General features: G+C 45.8%; 1 protein-coding gene across 2 annotated transcripts in view; it reads right to left on the reverse strand.

Annotated features, from left to right (window-relative positions):
* The window catches only part of HEG1 (heart development protein with EGF like domains 1), a 95538-nt gene that overhangs the window by 46418 nt on the left and 25265 nt on the right, over positions 1–23855 (reverse strand). For both annotated transcript variants that reach the window (XM_066240752.1, XM_066240753.1), the window contains exons 2-6: positions 17013–17300; positions 15060–15359; positions 8501–8818; positions 7304–7651; positions 1473–2801 (exon numbers count right to left, since the gene is read on the reverse strand). In XM_066240752.1, the coding sequence (XP_066096849.1) occupies positions 1473–2801; positions 7304–7651; positions 8501–8818; positions 15060–15359; positions 17013–17300 (2583 nt within the window). The remainder of the gene's footprint in view (positions 1–1472; positions 2802–7303; positions 7652–8500; positions 8819–15059; positions 15360–17012; positions 17301–23855) is intronic.

Genomic DNA, 23855 nt, shown 5'->3' on the forward strand with positions numbered 1-23855 from the left:
GAGGGACAGTGAACTGGCCCCCTGTGTAAAAAGTTTGGGGACCCCTGTCCTATATGATTCACCTAGGCTCTAACAATACTGGACTTCAATGTCACCTTGGACTCCCAGCTCCCCAGGGCAGTGAGCACAGCTCTCTGTTTCTGTCTGCGTAGCCTACATTCACATGCTCCAGTTACATAACAACTGCCTGATAAAGGTTTCTGACACATACTTAGAAAAACTGAACCCCGCAAAATAACTGCATCGTCTCCAAGGAGAAAACTGGTGGTAGAAGGAGAAAAAGAAGGCAGAAGTCAAGAATTCAAACTCCAAAAGAATAACTTTGAAAACAAATGAGCTAAACCCAAAGATGGTGTTCCTACTCCTCACTGCTACTTTGGTATGCCTAAAATCACCCGTTTCAGCACAGCAGCCACCTAACCAAACACTGCACCCATGCATGCTGTCACAAATTACATTACCAGCCAGTAATGATGCTCCTACTACTCGCCCTCAGTCACCACTGGAGTGGCCACATCAGCTTTCAGGAGGATCCTGCATAGCTGGCCGCTGGAAATGAAGCCACCAGATCACTCTAATGGCTGACTGGGCAGAACTCTGCCACTGACTGACCTACCTACTTTCAGTCACTACAGAACATTTCTCATCTGTTCTTTTTCCTGAGGACATCAGTCTCCATGTCACCCGTCACCAACAGCAGTTTTCCTTTCCTGGGTCTGGACAAGCCAAATGTACAGTCTTGAACATGACATCAAAAGATAGATCATCTTACTTCTACGTTTCCTTACATGATAAAGAATCATGAGGATGGCTTTACTTTCCTGCACCAGGATGTAAAGATAACCTCAAGCACATTGTAAAGGAGCCCCGGTCACATAGTCACTATGGGAGAAGATTAGTTCGTCACCTTCTTACTGAACATGCACACTTACCTCTATCCTGCCCTCCCCACATTTATCAACTAGCAACACAACCTGAGAGAGACGAAGGAGGCTGGGCTTCCCCTGGATCAAGAGAAGCTTCTCTGGTGACGGGACCAGAGACTCGGGCTCCCAGGCTCTGATCTGTGAGCAGCCACCTACTCAGTCCATGTCTCAGACAGGCCGCCTAAGCTTCTTGACTCCCTCCTCTCACCCCTCCAATCCCACTGCCCGCTCTGGCCTGGGAATTGTTCACGGTGTGCTTGGAAAGCTCATGCAATTACAGGGCATGACTAGCTACCATTCCACTACCTACTGATGCCACACACAGCCAATGGCATCCTTTCCTCTTCCTTTAGGAAGAATTGTGTAACTCAGGGGTGAGAAAATTAAGTCCACCGTGAAATCATTTTATGCTTTAAGGGCTTCAACAGGAAGCACTTGAGATCACCAAACAAACATTGCACTGTTGCAAATTTCAGCCACTGTCACACATTCACACGAATCCCCTGCCCAAGCAGCTCTCAGTGAGCTCACGGGACTGTGTCCTACCTAAGGCTGGAGACGACGGTGCCATTGCTGACCGTGTGCCGCTCTGAGCGTGGAAGGTGGTAGATCTGGGAGTCAACACTTCAGCTGGAGAGACATCTGTGCTTTGGGGAGGAGACGTCCTGAGGACGTGTGAGGCTGGGCTGTAGTCTTCTGAAACGCCAAACCCTGTGGTCAGTGCTTTTGCTGACGTGGGTGCACTGGTCAGGGAGCTCAGCCGGGCAGTGCCATCTCCGTGCCCTTGGCTCCTGGGTGTGGTTACGACAGCTTCTGTTGAGAGCTGTGGTGCTAGAACTTCGGGACTGGCTGTCAAGAATTGTTTCCCAGCTGTAGTCTGTGCTCCTGTGGGACCAGCCTTCAGAGTTGCTGGGCTGGATGAGGGGCTGGGAGTGGACTCGGAGAGGTGAGAGGTCTTGAGAGTGGTGGCTGCCAGAGCTGGAGGCGTCTGGGGTAAGCTGGCACTTGTGGCTGGATGTGTGTGCTCAGAGGGGGACTCTGTTAGGGCGGGGGGCAAGGGGACCCCCAAAGTAGAGCTCAGAGTGGCATCTGTAGGCAGAGACCCTGGGCTTGATGGCTTTGATACCGTAACCATTTTCTCGTGGTGTGGGTTGCTCTGGGTCTTAGGGTCTTCCATTTGACTACTGGAGAGCACTGCCCGAGATGATGCCATTGTTGATGTCCGAACTGCGGTCACGGGAGTGTCCTTTGCCCTGGGCAGGGCCAGGGTAGAAGGTGAAGTTGGTGGGGTTGTCTGGGACACGGACAGTGAGGCAGGGGTAGAGAGCGTCAGGGATACTGGCGACGGTGGTAGTGAGGACGACAGAGGTGTGGGCACGTCAGGGGTGGACCCTGGTGCGTGGGCGGAGGTCCTGGTGGATGAGAAGGTTGGGAATAACTGGTGGGGCTGTGACACTGAGGGCAGGGGCAGAGGGGGCCCTGATGAAGATGAGTCGCCAACTGACCCAACGTGCGCACCTGGAACCAAGGTCTTCGGCATATGAATGGTGGGTGTGTAGGAGGAAAGGCTGGCCATATTCAGACCCAGTGACTCAGTGGAAGGCTGGGCATAGTCCCCTCCATGGGATGAGACGTGGCTTCTTTCTGTCTGGACCTCAGAAGAGGAAGGGTAGCCTGAATGTGAAGAGTTTGAGATCTTAACAGAAGAGGTCGAACTCTCCCTTACGTCCGAGAATGAACTGTTGTCTGTGATGGACAGTAATGTCCGTTCTCCTTTGGAGAAAGTCGATGAGACGTAGGTGTGGTCAGTGTGGCCGCCGGAAGCCCTCTGTTCAGTACTGCTGCCACTCACCTGGTCATAGCTAATTCCAGTGACTGCAAAGGGAAAGACTAAAGTTAGGTCAGCTGAGCAGATGAGCAATCTCCTGGACACGCCCCGTAAAATGGACTGTCAGTGTCCTGTCCATGAACACCAGCGGGTGAGACTCCTCCTCTGGGGACGGCGTGGAGGGCAGGTAGGGTCCGAGTTTGATGAACAGATTTACCCCCAGGGGTGGCAGCAATGGACAAGGTAATAAAAGGGAAGTGGGGCCAGGGACCAATGAATAGGGAACAGGTCTAAATTCCTTCCACATGCCTTTTTTGATAAAAAGCAAATTGGTATCTGAAAAACTCTTAAGACCCCAAATAGAACAATTGTTATGCCTAAATGGAAAAAGGAAAACCCTCCCAACTTTCCATTCTGTATCATGAGATATTTCTTTCCCAGGAGACTAGCCTTAGCCACAAAGTGGTTGCTCACTTTTTTTTTTTTTTGTATTTTTCTGAAGTTGGAAACAGGGAGGCAGTCAGACAGACTCCTGCATGCACCCAACTGGGATCCACCCGGCATGCCCACTGGAGGGCGATGCTCTGCCCATCTGGGGCGTTGCTCCATTGTGACCAGAGCCATTCTAGCGCCTGAGGCAGAGGCCATGGAGCCATCCCCAGCGCCCGGGCCATCTTTGCTCCAATGGAGCCTTGGCTGCGGGAGGGAAAGAGAGAGACAGAGAGGAAGGAGAGGGGGAGGGGTGGAGAAGCAGATGGGTGCTTCTCCTGTGTACCCTGGCCGGGAATCGAACCCGGGACTCCCGCACGCCAGGCCTACGCTCTACCACTGAGCCAACCGGCCAGGGCCGGTTGCTCTCCTTTATTTAAGCATTCTGGCAGACACCATTGGCAAATGCTTTAGGTTTGTGTGGGGGGGGCAGTGAGAGGACCCAGAAAGCTCTCTTTAGAAAGAGCTTGTCAGGTACTTTCCCGTGGACATCGGACTTAACCATTCTAGGCCGTTGGCACACTGACAGATGAGCTGAAGGAGTGTGGAAAGAGACCCTGCTCATCACCTCCGCGAACGCGCGAGGCTGCCAGCGAGCCCAGGCCTGGTGGGCGTCACCAGTGGAGGTCACGTGCCCGTGCGGCATGGCCCTCTCTGTCCCCCGGGGCGCTGCCTCGGAGCACCCCTCTTCCCCAGGGTCTGTGCTCCCATTGCTGACAGGGCGCAATGTGCGCTCTCCGGTTCCCCTGAAGGTAGCGGAAGTGTGCGTGCTGCCCACCCGGCCGCTGGACATCCCCTCGGACCCCTCCCCAAAGTCCACACTGACTCCCAGCTCGGGACTGTCTTCTGTGGCTCCAGGAAGGGTGAAGAGGGGATGCCGGTCAGTGCAGGGGGCGGGGCTCAGTGCAGGTGGTGGGCTCAGTGCAGGGGGCGGGGTCAGTGCAGGGGGCGGGGTCAGTGCAGGGGGCGGGTCAATGCAAGGGGAGACAATGGCTGCCCTGGAGTCCTCAGAAACAAGCCTCACTTCCTGGACTGTGTTAGCCCGAATGCCTCCCTTTCCGTTCTCAGGGTCTTCCTCTGAGAAAAATCAAAACGTGTGGTGTTCCTGCAGACGCCTATCAGCGACTGAGACTTCAGGAGGCACTGTGGCTCAGCGTGTGTTCAGGTGAGCTGGATTTATGGGAAGGTTTATGACTTAAGTGAACAGGATCAATACTGTACTTCTGCTTGGTGATATATAATAAACACAACTCATGTCAGAGAAACTGATGGTGACTGTGGGGGAGGCGGACATTGGGCAAGAGACTAACAACCCTACTGGGCTTTAGACCTGACAAGACCCAGCAGGAAGGCCCGCCTTACTCTGAGATTTCACCTCCTGGCAGGACCAGCCATGCATGAACTGGCACAGGGCCTGTCATTCGCCATAGTGTTCTTTGCCTAACACATCCGTGAGGAACAGCATTGTGTTCAGAGGTTTATATGTGTGTGTTTTAAATGCATTGTTTTATTTTCTTGGTGGGGATGAAATAGGGACAGGTGACACATGAATAAATATCCTTTTCTGTCTTTCTTGGGTGTGGAAGAGAGGTCCAACTTTTCTTAGCCTAAATACTTCATAATCTGGCTCTATGAGGAAACAGGCTTTTTTCCTGGTTCTTATTCCTGTGCCCTGACCAGACAGAGTAGCTCTTGATACCCTATGGACACACCGCGATGGAAAACGGGTGTAAAGCTAAGTGTTAGGTAAGTTTACTCCATGACAGGTTTGCATTTAGTGACAGACAGGGTTGAGTGTGGGGACAGGGATTCAGTGACCTGAGCTGCACTGTAAAGCCAGGAACCAGGGAGAGATGTTCCTCGACTCAGGCTGAAGGGCTTAATAGACTCGTGGAAGATCCACCCGGAGAGGCGGGAGAGCTGAGTGGATCTGAACATGAGCTCCCTGGGCACAGAGGACAAGGCCCGGGGTGGGGAGACTGTGAAAGCTCTGCTAGACAAAGTTTAGGCAAGCAACCCCTTCAGGCTGACAGACAACTTGGTGAAGAGTCATGACCTGAAACAGAGGGGCTGTATCTGAATCCAGGAAGGAACAGCTCAAGACACTGAGAGGCCAGATGCAGAAATCAGCTCTGGGTGACAGGCAGAAATGAGATGAAGTATGATGTCACCCCACAGGGTGTTTCAGGAGTGAGGCTATTCCATATCTAGCACTTTGCAAGCCAACTCCAAGAACATTAACTGCAGAGCGAAGTGTACTGAAGGAATGGAAAAAGGAAAGGCGCCCAGTTTGAAAGGTAACAAGTTTGAGCCCCACAATTATGAGGGTGGAAAATGAGTCCTTTTGTTTAGCAGATAGATAATGGTGTTTTCCACGCACAGACACAAAAGAGCATGATTATTGCCTACCCATACATGCGGCATTCCTTCATGTTTTCTTATATCACATGAGTAGTAATACATGATAATTTTCTTCATCAAGTAGGATGCTCATATGGGGGAAATGGAGACACTATTATTAGTGGTGAAGAGGTAAGAATTTAAACCTATTATAAGTTTAAGTGATAAGCTAATGCATTTTTGCTTTAGTCAGCATGTAATTCACATGGATAAGGCTGCCAAGAATAGTTTTCAAAAATTACCCTACAGCATTCTTGGAAAGGAACATCAAAAGAAAAGTTTCTCAAATTGATAAATTGAACTTCATCAAGAATAAAAACATTTGTGCTACAAATAATGCCATCAACAAAGTGAAAAGACAACCCACACAATGGGAGAAAATGCCTGCAACTATATATGTGATAGGGATTGGTATACAGAATATAAAAAGAATTCTTATAACTAAAAAAAAAAAAAGGCAAATAACCCAACTGAAACAGTCGAAAGATCGAAGACACATTTCTAAAGAAGATATACAAATGGCCAATGAGCACATGAAAAGATGCTCAACTGGAAAATGCAAGGTAAAACCACAATGAGATACCACATCACACCCACTTGGATGGCGACGGTCAAAAAACAGATGCACAACAACAAGTATTGGTGAAGATGCTGAGAAACCGGAACTCTTGTGTGTTGCTAGCGGGAAGATAAAGGGGTACATCCCTTCGGAAAACAGACTGGCAGTTCTTTAAGAGATTAAAAGTAGAGTTACTATTTAACCCAGCAGGCCAAGAGAACTGAAAACACATGTCCACACAAAAACTTGTACTAGAATGTTCACAACAGTATTATTCATAATGGCCAAAAATATTTTAAAAACCTACACATCCATTCATTGATAAAAAGGTGAACAGAATGTGGTGCGTCCATACAATGAATTATGCAGCTGCAGAATGGAGTGAAGTACTGACACATGCTACAACGCGAATGACCCTTCAGAACAGTATGCTGAGTGAAAAACACCAAAGCCCATAGCATATGAGTCCGTTGATAGGAAATGTCTAGACTAGAGAACTCCCCAGAGACTGAGAGTAAAGCAGTGGTTGCCAAAGGCTGAGAGGAGGGGAGAATGGGGAGTGACACCTGGCACCAGGTTCCTTTTCGAGGTGATGAAAATCTTCTGGAATTAGGAGCGATGGTTACACAGCTTTGTGCATATACTAGAAACCATTGAATTGTATACTTTAAATGGGAGAATTGTATAAAATGTGAATTATGCCTCAATAAAGCTATTTTAAAAAGAGGGTTGCTGTTGATGAATACCTGGACCTGGGTGAACAACATTCTAGAAGTTGTCTGACTGAGGCAGGTATGGGAACATGAGGTGGGCTATGGGGGGAAGGATGTGGACAAAGAGGTCCCTGCACTTTATGTGGGAGAGGCAGGTGGCAACAGCAACTCTGTGGAGATGTACCAGAACAGATTTTGGGACACACAGGTATATCTATGTCCACCAGCTAGAAGAATGGCAGGAATAATGAAACTAGAGGAGACTATTTGGCTATTTCATTAACACATGGCTTTACTATGCTACAGAAGGTCATTAGCTTGGTAAGCCCTTGTCATCGTCCCCCCGCCCCCGCCCCGTGTGGTCCCGTTCTGTGAAGTAGCAACTCACTTGAGCGTTCGCCGCGTGGTGCGGGGGACTCCTGGCTTTCTGAGGAGGAGGAGGAGGAAGACTCGGTGGCCAGCTCAGAGTAACTCCTCTCGTCCCGCACCACGTCACTTCCTCTAGCCTGTGGGGCAGAGGCTGAGAACCGGGTCAAAACTGAAGAGTTGACAACTTCAGGATAGGAAGTAGAGCTTCCTGTCATATCTGCGAATGTCTTGCTGTTGGTCAGGACCCAGTGTGCGGTGCTCTCTCCAGCTCTGCCCAGTGGGACTGACCCGGACACAGTTTCAGTCTGAGACATGGGGCTCTGGTTTTCCGTATCAGAGCTGCTGGCCTGCTGGGGTCCTCCCGAGACTGTAGGTGTCAGGAGAGAAAAATAAATGCCATGACATGGATGTGAAATAGACCACTTCCCAGCTGAGATGTGAGTCCTCCCTAAGGAAGTGACCTTGCATAGACTCTAATATATGTGCAACCTGACATGCATTTTCGTATTCTAAATAATTAATTCAAAATTCTTCAGTGTCAGTATGATAGCGATACTAAAAATAAATGCTGGTGAAGAGAAGAGCTTTTAAAGCAACAGAGTAACTGAGAGGCTTGAGTATTTTAGTCTCTTTCCCCAAAAGTGGTCAAGGGAGGGAATGTGTTATGCCCAACATATACAATGTGCTTGAATATAGTGCTTAGTCAGAACCATTTTCCTAAACAGCCCTATTATTAATAAAGATTATTCTAATTTTGAAGTACAGTGAACAAAAGATAAACTATAGGGAGTATATTAAAACCATGAAGTTAGGGACTACATTCATACGTGCACATTTTAGTTCTAAAGGTGATCTATAAAAGAGCTCAAACTAGTTGTAAAGAGCACGGCAGCTCTCACTGGGGAGAGGCCACTGCAGCGACAAGATGCACCCGACCGTGGGGGCTCTGGGCTGGGCCGGGTCTCAGCTCAGCTTAACCCTCCGACCCACAGTTTCCTCATCTACAAAAAGAGCGGGAGGACTGAAGTCTGTTGGACGCATTTCACGCTGTTTTCATAAGGATAAAAATCAAAATGTGATAAACTAGATAGAGGAGGTGGTGCTATCTAAGGACACTCTTTTTCCTAGAGACTGCAAATGGTCTTGAAGCCATCCCTTAAGAAAATCTAACAATTTTTAAATATCCATAAAAGATCAAGTAAAATTAAATACATACTTGGGAAATCATTTGGCCAAAATCCCACTGAGCCCCAGGAAGATGTACGGCCAGCTCCACTTCCTGTGGACGGCTCAGTGAGCTCCCCACCATCGGGACTCCTGGCTCCAGCGTCTCTCCTCAGGTCTGGAGGGGGGGCCGAGGCCGAAGTCGCTGCCGTGTCCGTCTCGTTTGCTGGTCCCAGACTGGCTGTTAATGACTGGATCACCCTTGGGACACCACTGGGAAGCGTGGTGGTGACATGTACACTCTTCATCCAGCCGACAGAGGGGCCTCGAAGCGCAGTGGAGGCGTTTGGCTCCTCCATACTTCTGGAAGCTAAAACGGATAAAACATGCTTCAAGACCACTGGGGGGGGGGGTGTTAAGAAAATCAGGGATGTATCTAGATACAAATAATGCTTATTACATTTTGGTAGATTAATCTGGATAACTTGGGCCTGGTACAGATAAGCACACTCATGCACTCCTCCTCCCTTGCTCTGACTCTCAGAGCTGAGTGGAGAAGCAGGGACGTCCTTCAGCAAGCACCATGAAAAGCTCCCGCTCGAGCTCAAAGGAAGGCAGAGAAAGCCTCTAGACATTATTTGCCTTTTTTATGGAGGAAGGTAAAACTTCTACTCTGTGTGTGTGTGTGTGTGTGTGACAGAGACAGAGAGAGAGAGAGAGAGACAAAGAGAGGGACAGACAGGGACAGATGAACAGGAAGGGGGAAAGACGAGAAGCATCAATTCTTTGTTGTGGCTCTTTAGTCTCATTGTTTGCTTCCTTATATGTGTCTTGACTGGGGGGCTACAGCAGAGCAAGTGACCTCTTGCTCAAGCTAGCAACCTTTGGGCTCAAGCCAATGACCTTTGGGCTCAAGCTAGCAACCATGAGGTCATCTCTATAATCCCACACTCAAACCGGCAACCTTGAGCTCAAGCCGGATGAGCCCACGCTCAAGCTGGCAACCTCTGGGTTTTGAACCTGGGTCCTCTGCGTCCCAATCTTATGCTCTATCCACTGTACCACAGCCTTGTCAGGCAAACTTCTACTCTTGAATTCATCTTATAACTTAAATAGGACAGGCCATTACCATCAAGTACAGGTTTTTGTTTGTTTTATTTTAGCAGCTGTATCTTCTTGTTCAAATGCTATTACAGAGGAAAACCTATACATAAAAATGAGTGAAAGCTGGGCTGTGCCAGGGTACCCAGCTCCCAGGGCACGAGGAGGCACAGAGCTCCGCAGAGTAGGAACAACACCAGCCCAGATTAACAATTCCCAGCATTGTCACCATCAAGGGTTCTTTATTATTTTCTACTTCATGGCCATTGTAGCCTTATGTTTTGAAAGACTATGAACTGAAATTCATTTTCTTAAGTAACAGAGCTTCTAATCAGCAGGAGACAGTCGTTGTTACCCGACTGATTTGATTTAGTTCCAGCCCAAAGCAAACAGGCTCCATTATTATACTTTGCCTCTTCAGGCTTTGGAGGCCGGCTCTCAGGTTTACACTCCACCTCAGTGGGCCCCGAGGAGGTCAAAGACTCCAGGTTGGGAACAGTTTTCCTGATGAAATGGATGGCAGAGACTGGAAAAATTTTCGAGAACCTTCCAGAACTGAATTATACACCGTTGTTCAAAATGCACAGTCTGCTGTATAGAGCCCAGGGGGCTCGTGCACGGCTCCCTTCCACAGAGAACTGAGCAGAGAGTGCCTTGAGCTCCCAGAGGCACGCCGGAGCCCGGCCTCTAGACAGGAACAGTCGGCAGGAGAGCTGGGTGAGTGGGAAGAAGCGTGTCAGGTAAGATTCAAACACCAGGAAAAAAGAGTGTGGTTTTTATTCATAAGCCAAAAATAATTTAAAAAAGGACTCTATACCTAATAGTGAAAGGCCTCGAGCTGTTAATTATGACCCAGAAAAGGAAGAACAGAGTTCTCAATATAAATGGTCCATTGAAGACCAGTCTTCCGTGCAGTTCTGACCAAAAGCACAAATAAGTATAATTAGAAAGAGGGCACAGGAGACCCAAAGGTTCCTCTAACAGGGGTCTCAAACTCGCGGCCCGCCCACCAATTTTGTGCGGCCCGCAGACTGGCCCGCAGATTAATCCACGAAGTTTGATTAGTCTGCGGGCCACACAAAATTGGTAGGCGGGCCGCACGGCCACGAGTTTGAGACCCCTGCTCTAACTCGTGTACAAACTAAAGAACCAGCTGTGCCTAGAACATGCCTGGTGGCTCTGGTCACTGGACCTTAATGAAGATAAAAGGAAGAGGGAGGTGATCCTTACAACCAGTAATTACAACAAGGGAAAAGAGAGACCCAAACACAAAATAGGGTCCCAGCTTCTCTAAACCCACCACTCCTTAAAAATAAAAACGCATTAGTATATTTTTAAAAAAGGAAAGCATATTATAGTATAGATATATCTCAAATCCTCATTCAACCACTTAGCTTCACAGACCTAACTTCATTAGTTATCATCTAAATCCACCAAATCACAGCCTCAGACAGTTGCTGGGGGCTCTTCCAAAGTACTTTTATTCCCGGTAAACTGCATTATTTCATCGATTCAGTGTACAGTGGCAGTTATACTGAACTCAGTCTGAATACCTGTCCAGCAAGTCAGTGGCCACAGAAATACAATTACAGAAGTCACGAATGCTGACAGTCACAAAAGGAAGTCACCCTGAAGGCTCTGTGGAACATTTGTTTCATCAACTCCTTATCATCATTATTAAAAGCTGCCATTTACTGAAGAATTACAATGCGCCAGTGCTTCATATGCACCTTTCTACACTGTGCTAAGCAAGTGCTTTGTGCACATAATCTCACTGAATCCTCACAGTACAGTTTGGAAGCAGTGTGAAGAGTTCTATAGAGCTGGTGCCTCTTAATAATAAGACAAAATGGTTAGTCAAACTAACCTACAAGATGTAGATTATATCATACATAGACCTACATCATACCACTCGATGAATGTCTGCTAACTACATGTAGGAGAAATTTACCATGTTTCTAATTAACAGTCCAGTTATATCGATTAGTTGATATACTGCTCACAAGAATTAGAGGATATTTCAAAATGAATATGAAGCGATTAAAAAAAGAAGCATTTAATTTTTCTCAATTAAACAAGAACATTAGAAAAACAAACGACAGGTCAAAGAAAGTTGTCAATTATGCAAGCGAGATGCAAAACCAACTTTTGTTTCATTGGTGAAAATGCACTGTACAAAAGGCAGAAAGTACTGGAGTATCTGCACGTCCCCTGATCCCCTAATGTTTGTGAGCAGTGTAGTTGCCCTTCCTTGCTCATTTCTACCCTTAAAGCAGACATTCAAAAATGGGAAGGCTGTCCATTCGAAAGTAGAAATAAGCCAAGCTCCCGAATTTTATTATAGGAGGTGGAAAGAACAACAATTCATCTGCTAGAGTATATGGGTCAGTCTCCAATCATAGCACAAATACTGGAGCCTCAGGCATGAATCAGAATGCTCAACCTGGGCTTGACTGCTTCCCAGAACCTGCCAAAAATCTAGCTGAAGCAGCTAATATTGGAGAAAGAGATGCTAAATCGACAATCTTCTGAGTTATTTATGCTCTCTTCCTTTACAAAGTGAAATCACCACAAAGCAATTTACCTGGACCACACTAGCTCAGCTTCCCAAAGAAATACTTTCATGAGTTGAGATCCATTATTACACTCTCAGCTCCAATTGAGAATCTATATGAAATATCACCTTTTAGAGAACATTAGCACAATTCCCACAAAATAGCAACTGATGGCATTTTCTATTATGATTCTCAACATTCCTTATATAAATATTCCTCTTAGAATTTACTGCCCCTAAAACACTTATACCCATGGATGGAATTGTATGCCTACCTTATCGGACAACAATCTCATGCCCCGCCTGGTTTCCCTTCGTGCCCTGGTGTCCAGGAAGCTCAGTACTAAATTTAGCACTCAATTGTAGCTGCTGTCAGACAATTCAACATACTCACATCTCTTACCACCTTCAAAAGAGAGCTTTTTTCCCTGTCTTGCTTTAATTTTTCCCCTTATGATCAAATAGTATGTGGTCATTATAGAAAATATGGAAAGTACAGAACAATATAAAGCAGCAAAAGATGTAAAGCAGCATGAAAAATAATTTCAAATGGCTTCCAATCTCTTTTCTAACATCTGATTTAGCTCCCTGGGCCTATAACTGCTTTCAAGCATACATTCGTTGGCATAGGATTTCTTTTTGGAAGCAGGAAACTCCGGCTCCCGAGGCTCAAACAAGGTTGGGCTGCTGCCTGTGTCTGTGCAGTGGAGTGACAGGGGAGAGGAGGCCCCGGACACAAAGGCTGATGTGTCTGGGGTAACAGATGCTGGACCTAGAAAGAATCTTTCCTGTCATCTGGTCCAATCCCTTTATGTTTCAAATAAGGAGCCCCATTCTCCCTCGGCCAGGCTGCTGGCTGGCCACCCTAGAGATCACTGTGAGGGGCACCACTCTTCTGACCATCTAAGTGCCAGGGCTCTCACTCAGTCACATTTAGTCGTGTATGGAGTGGCCAAGTGACAAAAGACACATGCCCCTGCCACACTTCCCCTCCACCTCTGTTCTTCCACAGAGCGGCCGGCGGGGCCGTCTGCCTCTGACAAGTCCTGCCAGCCCCCTCAGCACTCCTGCCCGCGCACCTCGAGCTCCTGGGCCCTGCGGCCAGAAAGGGATAGGAACATCTTAAGATGTATATTTAATGGGAGGAAGGAGAGATACCAGAGCTCTGGTAGCAGATTAGCAGGTACTAGCCCAGGCTTAGAAATGAAGCAGAACTGTGTTTCCCAGTTGATGTCAGATCCTGGTGCATGTCCCCTCTGCATCGCCACAAGGAGGACAGGAGGCTGGAGGCTGGATCCAGACACTCTGGATGCTTGGCTGTCCCTCGTTTAATAACAGCCAAGGCCTTCTTCAGCATCTAAGAAGGAGGTGGGGCCCTACCTAGCACAGAACACCCAGGTAGCTGAGAAGGAAGAGAAGTGCTCAGTGAAAGTCTCAAGGACTGGAAAGATAGGGTCCTACTCTTTAAAATTGAAAGTATAAAGTTCTAAAAGGAAGAATGCTCAAGGAATGCGAGGACAAATTTTTTTAATATTGAAAAATACAGGGGACTACAGAGTCAAGTGCTGTAAAGTTAGAAATAATAGGCTGATATTCAAATGTACCCCAGTAGTGGGTTGCATTTAAATTATAAATATTAAATGACTGACCAGAATCAAAGTGTAGCTTCTTAGAAAATGCTTCCTTTCCACTGTTTAGTCAAGCTGCTGGTAAATCACTGAACCACAGGACTCTGAAGCTGGAGAGGATCATAGCTTTTATCTGATCTAACCCATGTTTAAGAATAACCTTACAAAGCAGCCTCCAAAAAACACGCATCATAAATGATCTACATCCCCAGCCGGCAGGAAACGGTGCACAGAGCACACGGAGCAGGAACTGGTGGCTTTCCATAGCCATTACGGAAGGGACGTCTGGGTTCCGTGTTTGCTTTGATGACATAAATCCAAACCCCCAGTCTTGCAAAGTACTTTTAAAAATCTCTGACCTCTAATAATTTTGAAATGGGCAATTTCTAAAGCAACCTAGCTTCTATTTCCCAAGAGCATTTCCCACCCTCCCTGTCTTGCTTCCCCTGGCAGGGGGATGAACACGTGCAGCGTGTGCCAACTCGGAATAACCTCAGAGGAGGGAAAAGGTGGGCAGAGTTCCCAACATGCTCTTTGGCTGGTGGCTGGGTGAGCCCTGTGATGTTTGGGCACATGGTATTCCCCAGTACTTATCAACTGGACCTTGCTCTGGGGCAGTGGGGAACCTGGAGAAGTGATAGACACAGTCTGTATCCTCAAGAGGATTCCAATCCACTGGGGCAGAGAGGCACTAGATAACCTAGTGTGACAGCATGTGACACAGAGGATCAGAGGACTGAAGAAAGACTTTGTGGAGAGGAGAATACTTGAGCGAGACTTGATTAGAAACTGGAATGGCAGAGAGATGAAGACTCCACTCCTGCAGCCTTGCAAACACCTACATGGTATGATTTATTTTTAAATTAATGCCTAGAAACATGCATATGTATGTTATATTTGATATTTTTATATCAAAACTTTTGCAATAGTGAAGAAGTAAGAGTCTAACTCAGTCAAATGACACACTGTTCACCACTTCATTCACCCCAGCATGTGGCCTCTGGTGCAAGAATTCACACCAACAACACTCAGCCTTTGCTTTGCATGTATGTGTGGGGAGGGGACAGGGGTTGTTCGACAGAAAGGGCTAGAGCAGCCACCAGACCAGCTATTATTTTCCTCCTTACACAGTTAAAGAAAACATCTTTGAAAGATAAACTTCAATACTGAGATGAATTGTGTGGGTTGAACTTTTACCCCAAATACTTTGCATTAGTGATTAATATCTTTTCCCCTTAGCCCCTGTGATGAGTACGTCTAGCTCTACACATCTCTTTATTTCTATTCTGAATGATTTCAGAGTGCTAAGCTGGGACAGGGGCACTCACCTGCGGAATGATCTGAGGGCGGGGAGTAAGCTGATGTCCTGGAGTATTGCAGCCAGGAGAGCTCTGGTTCTGAGGAGTTTCTTCTCTGCCTGGAGAGTGTGGTCTCTTCTCCCGTTTCCAAGGCAGGAAGGGAGGACTGGCTCAGACCCGAAGTGGCCACTGGGGTATGCACAGTCACTTCTTCAGGGAGCCCTTTCCCCCTCACCGGGGAACCCCGGGATGCTCTGCCCTCTGAGTGAGAAGGGACACTTCTTCCTTCTGACCCTGCACTGCTGGATGGCAGGTGAAGCCTTCCCGAGGCTGAAAGCAGACAGCACCAATTCAATTTCTACTAGCAGACCTCCAAATGTCTGGGTGATCTTTTAGTGGGCTCAGCTCTGACCTCCATAACATATACAGACATGAGAAGAAAGCAGGAGCAATTATTCATTCTATGAAAAGCTAACCCCCAAACGAGAGACCACAAACTAAGACAAAGACTTTGCATCTTGCGGTAAAATTATCAGAAAATGGGCACAATGAAGCTAAGTATCAGATGATACGGAACCGGAGCTTGGTTTCTGATCACCATGACTCATCACCCACATTCCACAAAGCTGGTTCCAGAATTTACTTGAATTCAAGACATTAACAAAATGTTAATATCTGGATGACCAACATACCCAGGCAGCATTATGTGCAGAGGTTCTAAGTTCTAACTCCATTATTCTTGAGTGGAACATGAAATACTTTCATAGATAGTCGTTACAGAATTGAGTGTCCTAGCCAGACCTCCTGTTACTGGGATATAAAACCATGGGGGGCATCTTTGATGGCTTCATCCTCTGCTTTTAGGCCATTACTAAGTCTTATCAATTTCCTTTGTGAAGAGTCTTCATCAGTCCCTTCCTCTCCATGCCTGAGGCCACCAGGCCACATTTTAATATCTGCTGTCTGGATATCTGTGTCTGCTTGGGTGGTCCCTCGAACTCCAGGTTCCCTTCAATCCACTTCCTTCCCCAGACATCTTATACCTGCCTGCAAGGTGAATCCTCCCCCAGATATGCTTTAATCATGTCGCTGCCTTGTTCAAAAGCCTTCAGTGACTCTTGCCACTATACCAAATCTAAACTGCCACCTTGTTAAAGTCCTCCATGATTGTCCCTAACCCCATCCACACAACCACCCTACTATATTCTCCTCCCCTCTGTCTGTGACTTACACCCTCCCCCAAGGGAGGCTGCTGGCCTTGCTGCCTGCAGAGAACCCACCCTTCTCTCCTGGACTCACGTGGTCTGGGCACCCACTCCTCAGCTACCCTTCCACCTTGCTCAGATCAGACTCGGGTTCAAATCCCAGCTCTGAAACCTGTTAGCTGTTTGACTTCTCTGAGCTTCCATTTCCGCAATCCTAAACTGAGAATGCTGTGACCTCCCCAGCTTGCCGCGAGCACGGAGAGACTGACATGTTGGGATGCGGCAGAGACCGAATCAGCACTAGTTCTTCATCTTCCCTTCCTCAGTCAAATCTCATTCATCCAGCCCCCCCTCCCCCTTCTTGAAATCCTTCGCTAAACACGGCAAACCACCAGCTATGCAGAGTGGAGCAAGAATGTCCATTTGAGCGACATCAACACAAACACGCAGCCACACGTCCCACCACACCTGGAACCTCTGATAGTCACAGCTTGTGTCAGGACTGCTGGATGCTGTTTGGATTCAGACCAGCCGTGGACTATAGAGTCTCCGAGATTGGGACAGGCCTCTCAGAAAATCCACATGTTGTCTGGTTTATACTTATCACTCAGTTACCACAGCGTGCCACAGACAGAGCCTAAGTCACGGCTCTGAACCCCAGCCCGGACCCTGAGATGGGTACCGAAGCTCAGAATGGGAGAGAGGGAGACAGGCAGAAGTTTTGTTTTCTAGGACTGGACATGCAGAAATGAATTGAGCGTCATCAGCACAAACTCACCTAAGGTGCTGCTCTGGGAAGTCAGAGCTGTTGCTATCTCAGGCCCCACAGGGGCAGTGGTGACCTTTGTTCTCCTCAGGGAGCTGTTTCTTCCTCCTGCATCTGCTGTTTCCGTTTGCGGAGTGAAGTTTTCTGGAGCATCCGAAGGAGCGTGGCTCTTGCCAGGGGTCTGAACCACCACACCCTCTTTGGAGGCCACTGTGGACAAGTCTACTTGATTCTGATCGAAGGTGATGTTTTCTCTGTGGGGCTCAGTGTTGCTCTCGAGCCAGTGGTTCGTTACAGCAGCTGAAATAGACAATGGATCAGTGAGAGCTTGCTGGTTTCTGAAAAGAGAAAGAAAACCTTCAGAAACAACACCACAAGCGGCTTTGATTTTAAGTAGTGGATTCAAGTAGAATACCCTCACACACACACCCCCAGTAATTATTCTTACAATCAATCCAGTGGAAGAAATGATGAAGCAACGATAGTATTATAAGATTAAATTTTACAGTAAGTGGAGTAAATGGTGACAACTGATAGAGATCAACGTGGGGAAGAGGACTTGAACCTCTAGCACTGGGCAGGCTCAGAAAGGGTCACGGAGGGCGAAGGGCAGGTGTGAGCGGAGGGAAGGACGTGCTTCATAGCACCAACACTGCGCACTGTGCCTTCTCAATGGTGGTGGGTGAGAGCTGGCAGCTCTGACTCCTGACACCGACTCTTGTGGGAAAGGGGCACTGCATGCACAATTCTGGAAAAATATGTGAACTATTTGGCAATATTACCAAAACCTTAGCAATATACAGGGGGTCCTCGGGTTACAATAGCCTCAACATACAATGTTTCGAGTTTATGATGCTCATTCCCACAACAACTGTTAAAAATTGAGACATGGGCCCTGGCCGGTTGGCTCAGTGGTAGAGCGTCGGTCTGGCGTGCAGGAGTCCCGGATTCGATTCCTGGCCAGGGCACACAGGAGAAGCGCCCATCTGCTTCTCCACCCCTCCCCCTCTCCTTCCTCTCTGTCTCTCTCTTCCCCTCCCGCAGCCAAGGCTCCATTGGAGCAAAGTTGGCCCGGGCGCTGGGGATGGCTCTGTGGCCTCTGCCTCAGGCGCTAGAATGGCTCTGGTTGCAGCAGAGCGATGCCCCGGATGGGCAGAGCATCGCCCCCTGGTGGGCGTACCGGGTGGATCCCGGTTGGGCGCATGCGGGAGTCTGTCTGACTGCCTCCCCGTTTCCAACTTCAGAAAAATACAAAAACAAAAAAAAATTGAGACATGACTGTTTCGGCTTACGCCATTAGCATCGTACTTACAGACTATGTGGGTGAACTAGTTTGGCTGTGCACAGCCGAAGAATATGAAGTACAGTGTGCAGTATAGTATATTTATGTCTTTTCCTTTTTTCTGGCTTAGCTGTGTCTCTATGTTCTCGACTATGATTTTACAACTGTGTTAGGAGAGGTAAGTGACTTAGGCTAGAGTGTATTTCAATTTACACCAACATTTCGGTTATGTCACTGTCGTAGGAACGGAACTGTGTTGTAACCTGAGGACCCCTGTAAATAGGTTTGATGCAGTAATTTCACAGGAAGGGAGGAATAAAGAAAGGAGGCGGAAAGAGAGAGAAGGAGGGAAGAAATGAAGAAAGAACCTAAAATTCCTACAGCAGATCAATTAAACTAGTTGTAGTACATCCATATGAAAGGATACCAGGAGGTTATTAAAATAATGTCATAAAATAAAATAAAGCTATTCTACAAGTACTATTGAGTTAAAACAACAGGCTTCAAAACAGAATTTAGAGGAAGATCCCATTTTGTAATAATAAAAGCAATCCTGGATGTACGTGCCAAACACTGATGTGAGCTTTACCATGCACTCATTCATTGAATCCTTGCACTTGTTGAAGGGAGGTGCTCTTATTCGCCCCACTTTGCATGGGATGCACAGGAGGCCCAGGGAGGTCACACCCAAAGCCCAGGCCCCTCAGCTCTCAGCTGTGCTCAGCTGGAAGATAAAGTGCTGAGTGGAGTACTGGAGCAAGTCCTCCTGCTCTCCCTTATTTCTAGTTCAGGGGTGCTGAGGTGGTGCTGATTAGTATGGACTGTTACTGCAAGTTTATAAATTAGGAATGTATTTATATAAGGTCTACCGGAAAATTCTGTCCGTTTTTGGAATAAACAAGATACAAATTTTTCTTACCGTCAATAAACTTTATTAAATAATATAATTGCCATTATTATTAATGATTTCTTGCCAGCGTGAGGGCAATTTGTATATCCCATTTTTGAAAAATGTTTTATCTTTTGATGCAAAAAATTGAACCAGTGCTTGTTTGATATCTTCTTCCTTTTTGAATTTTTTGCCCTTCAAAAAATTTTGTAAGGACAAAAACAAGTGATAGTCGGAGGGTGCTAAGTCCGGGGAATATGGTGGATGCGACAGACATGCTTCTGTAGCATTTCTTTCTTGTTGAAATTCGTAAAAATTACAGTGGTGTAAATGAACTTTATCAGTAGCCATGGGTACACTATCACTTCACACATAAGACTAACGTGAATCAACTTTGTTTTAGTTAATTTGCTACGGCAGTATGTATACATTAAGTGATAACAATAGAGAGGCACTCATGCGCCAAATAAACATGTGCTTACGTGTCGAAACTTGTTGTGATAGAAACAGACAGAACTTTCCGGTAGACCTTATATTTGCCAGGAAAATTTTTAAGTGATTGTGTCCTTCCATATTGCCAAAGATGATCACAAAGAGGGCATGAGTTACAAACGTTGTGAGGATGAAGTCAAAGTTGAGGGTTAAATGGGGCACAGAGAAAATCGTCTTGTAGCATGAAGGTCATTTGTCAAAGCATGGAGCTCAGAGTCAGGGCAGGCAGATGGGGTGGCCCAAATTCATCACATATGTAACTTTAAATGTTCTAGGAGCCACATTTTAAAAAGTAAAAAGAGACCAGTGGAATAAAAATTTTTTAAAGATTTTATTTATTGATTTTAGGGAGGTTGGAACGAGAGGCACCAACACATGGTTACGTCTCATGTGAGCCTTGACTGGGCACACCGGGGTTCGAACTGGCGACCTCAGCGTTCCAGGTCAACGTTCTATTTACTCCGCTACCAGAGGTCAGGCCTGGTGGAATTAATTTTAATAAATATTTCATTCAATCTGACATATCCAAAATAGTACCATTGCAATATCTAACTGATATAAAAATTGAGATATTTTGCTTTTTTTTTTTTTTGTATTAACCTTTAAAACCCAATGAGTCTTGTGCCTATCGTACTGGACAGTACAATTCTAGATCAATTGTTGTCAACATCTTCCCACTCTGGACCACTCCTACCAGAAGCAGTGGGCTTGGAAAGTGGTGATTATAAAAACTTCCATAAGAGATTCTGACAAACTTTCCTAAGGGAATCATTTCCTCCCCCAACCCCTTGAGGTTACTGTTTTCATGCTTCCCATTCTGTTTCCGGTAAGTGATAATTAACAAAAGCTTCCTGAAGAGGGAGGGAAGTTGTCTAGGCATCTGGGCTCCTCTGGGGCCCAGCCCCAGACAGGCAAGGCACCAACTCACCCAGAAATGGGAAGTGGAGGGATATTTCCAGGGGTAGCTGCAAAGTCCCTAAATTAAATTTGAGTCTCTGGGGTTGTGACTAGCAGTGACCCACATGACACATTCCCTTCGTTCTTCCTATCTGTGCGGCCAGGGCAAGCTGGCCTCCCAGAGGAGGGGAAAGGGTTTGAGGATGCTTTCTCTATCCTCTATCCCCTTGGTACAATAAGAGAAGTTATTCTAAAAATAAGCCAGAAAAAAGTGATTGCGAGGAGACAGAAGGGACTCAATTCATGTTCCAAAGCTGGCAAAGCCATGAGCAAAGATAAGAAAATGAATTGAGTTCTATTATTCCACAGAATGAATGTGAGTCTTAGGTAGCTACAACACCCCCTTCTTTGGGAGATAAGGAGTGGGAGTTCCAGACCCCAGACGAGGAATTCCACTGCAGTATCCCAAAGGAGAAGGGCCACCCGAAATGGGACATGACTGGCATCAAACCACACTCTCTCCCTGGAGGGCTGACTAAAGATAGAAGGAGGAAAAGAATGCACACTATAAACAAAATTAAAAGGCAGACAACAGTCCTGCGGTATCTTGAATAACCTTGCCACTAAAAATAATGCTGAATAAATATATTTTTAAAAATATTTCTAAATATATTGCTGAGGTGACAGGGTAAGTAAAGAACCAAATCTTCTGAGGCCAAAAATGAAGCAAGAGCTGGGATTCAGGGGGTAAACTAACTCTTTAGCTGGCAGCTTCCCTGAGGCATCTGCTCAACATTTGTGACCTTGAAATTCTGTTCTGATAGCTAGGGGGATGCAAGAGACAGGAGACCAAACTCTCCAGGAGGGAGAGAGTCTGCGAGAAAACTCCTATATATAAAGCCAGGACCAGCTCTATACCTTGGGTGTCAGGCAAATAGAAAGCAACCTGTCCTGCTGAAGGCCGTAGCAAGGAAACAGCAAGGCCCTTCAATCTTCATCTTAGGTGAAAGAAAACGAAATCTCACACCCAAGAATCTGTAACCATATATATAGCTAGCCCTCATGTGCCTATGTTGGCTACAGCTCAAGCCAAGCATGTGCTTAAAAATGGTCTTGAGCCTTGTGACTATACTAAAAACCACTGGATTATGTACTTCAAAAGAGCAAATGTCGTGGTATTCAAATTGCATCTCAAACACACACTGAGATCTGTTCATGGGGGGGGGGGGACAGTGGTCCTGATACACAGTGTCTTCAAGGACTTGGCACAAACAAATGTGAGTGCTCTCTAGATGAACAGACCCACAGTCCAATTTTATCACTTACTGACAATCTAAGGAGGAAAAGATCACAGTTGAAAAAAATCACAAAATACACAAGGAAAAAAAGCATCCATGGACAAAAGTCAGCAAACTGGATGAGTGAAGACCTGAAACACTGGTACTATCAGACACAAAAAAGTAAGTATATAAACTACATGAGAATAAATAAGAAATTAAAAGTGAGGGAGGGGGGAGTATAAATAATGGCCCAAAACATTTTTTAAAAATCTAAATGGAAATTCTAGAAATGAAAAAAATATATAATTAAAATTAAGAAACTCAACAGCAGATTAGATATGGCTGAAAAGAGAATTAAGAATTATAAGACAGATGACAAAAGAATGCCATATGTTATAAAAAGACAGATAATATGGAAAAAGAGGTGAAGACACAAGGAAGACAGAGTGAGAAAGTCCCACGTATATCTAAGTGGGGTTCCAGGAGAAGAGGGAGAAAGGAGAAGGGACTGTATTCGAAAGGGTAATGGCTGAGAGCTTTGCAGAACTAACAAGTATGAATCCTTAGAGCAAGGAAGCCCAACGAATCTTAGGAAGTTAAATTAAAAACAGGGGTCCCCAAACTACGGCCCCGTGGGCCACATGCGGCCCCCTGAGGCCATTTATCCGGCCCCCACCGCACTTCCGGAAGGGGCACCTCTTTCATTGGTGGTCGGTGAGAGGAGCATAGTTCCCATTGAAATACTGGTCAGTTTGTTGATTTAAATTTACTTGTTCTTTATTTTAAATGTTATATTTGTTCCCATTTTGTTTTTTTACTTTAAAATAAGATATGTGCAGTGTGCATAGGGATTTGTTCATAGTTTTTTTTATAGTCCGGCCCTCCAGTGGCCTGAGGGACAGTGAACTGGCCCCCTGTGTAAAAAGTTTGGGGACCCCTGATTAAAAAGAAACATAAACTCCTATAGTAAAGCTGCAGAAAATCATGGAAGAAAACTAGGTCTTAAAAACTACCAAAGGGGAAAAAGTGACAAATCATCTACAGATGATGGCAGTCCAACTGCTGATTTTTCAGCAGCAATCATGGAAGCCCAACAACAGTGGGTAAATATTTTCAGTGCGCTGAGAGAAAAACTAGAATTGAATACTCGGCAAAACTGTCTTTGAGAAACATCTTGAAACTAGATTTCAAAATAGAAACATTTCAGTCAAATTTGAGTTTATAAACCACTCCATTAAAGGAAATTGTGGAGAATTTATTTCAAGCAGGAGAAAGGCTCTGATGAAAAGCTGAGTTGCAAGAAGACATAATGAGCAGAGAAAATGGCAAATATGTGCATAAATCTAAAGAAATATTGAGATTATAGAATAATTTCTCACTGTGAGATTAATAAAACAAGATGGAGCAAATCCTGGATAAATTGGGAGGGGATGATCAGAATCACATTGTAGGAGAGAGGTATCAATGCATCTGACAGTTCTTCAATCTAACCCTAATGAATAGATTATATCACTTCTTCATGGTACAGCTTGAAATGATACAAAATTTCCATAGAGAGAAATCAGCAATATTGCCTAAAACAAAAACAAAAACAACAACAAAAAATCAATAAATAGCAACAGAAGCATATTATTTAGAGATATGGACATAATTACTAAAAGAATCAGTTAAAAAGGGTTGAAAATGGTTGATGCTGGGAAACCGAAAATGATGATAGTAAAAGCGGCCAGGCTTTTTATAATAGCTTTATAAAACATTAAATCGTTATACTATGAATAAGTTTGATAAACATAAAAATTAAATTTTAAGAAAGCTGAATAACAAACCAGGGAAAATGTCTGCAAGTGCATGATAAAAGTTTAGCATTCTTAATATATGAAGAACCTTTTCACTCTCCTAAGGTGTACATCACACAGACAAAGAACATGAATATGTGTGATTCACAAAATAAGTGAAGAATAAATATATGAAAAGTATCTCTGGAAACAAAATACAAATACAAACCAAGACCTTTT

Source organism: Saccopteryx bilineata, chromosome 8 (assembly GCF_036850765.1).
Source record: "Saccopteryx bilineata isolate mSacBil1 chromosome 8, mSacBil1_pri_phased_curated, whole genome shotgun sequence".
Taxonomy (NCBI): Eukaryota; Metazoa; Chordata; class Mammalia; order Chiroptera; family Emballonuridae; genus Saccopteryx; species Saccopteryx bilineata.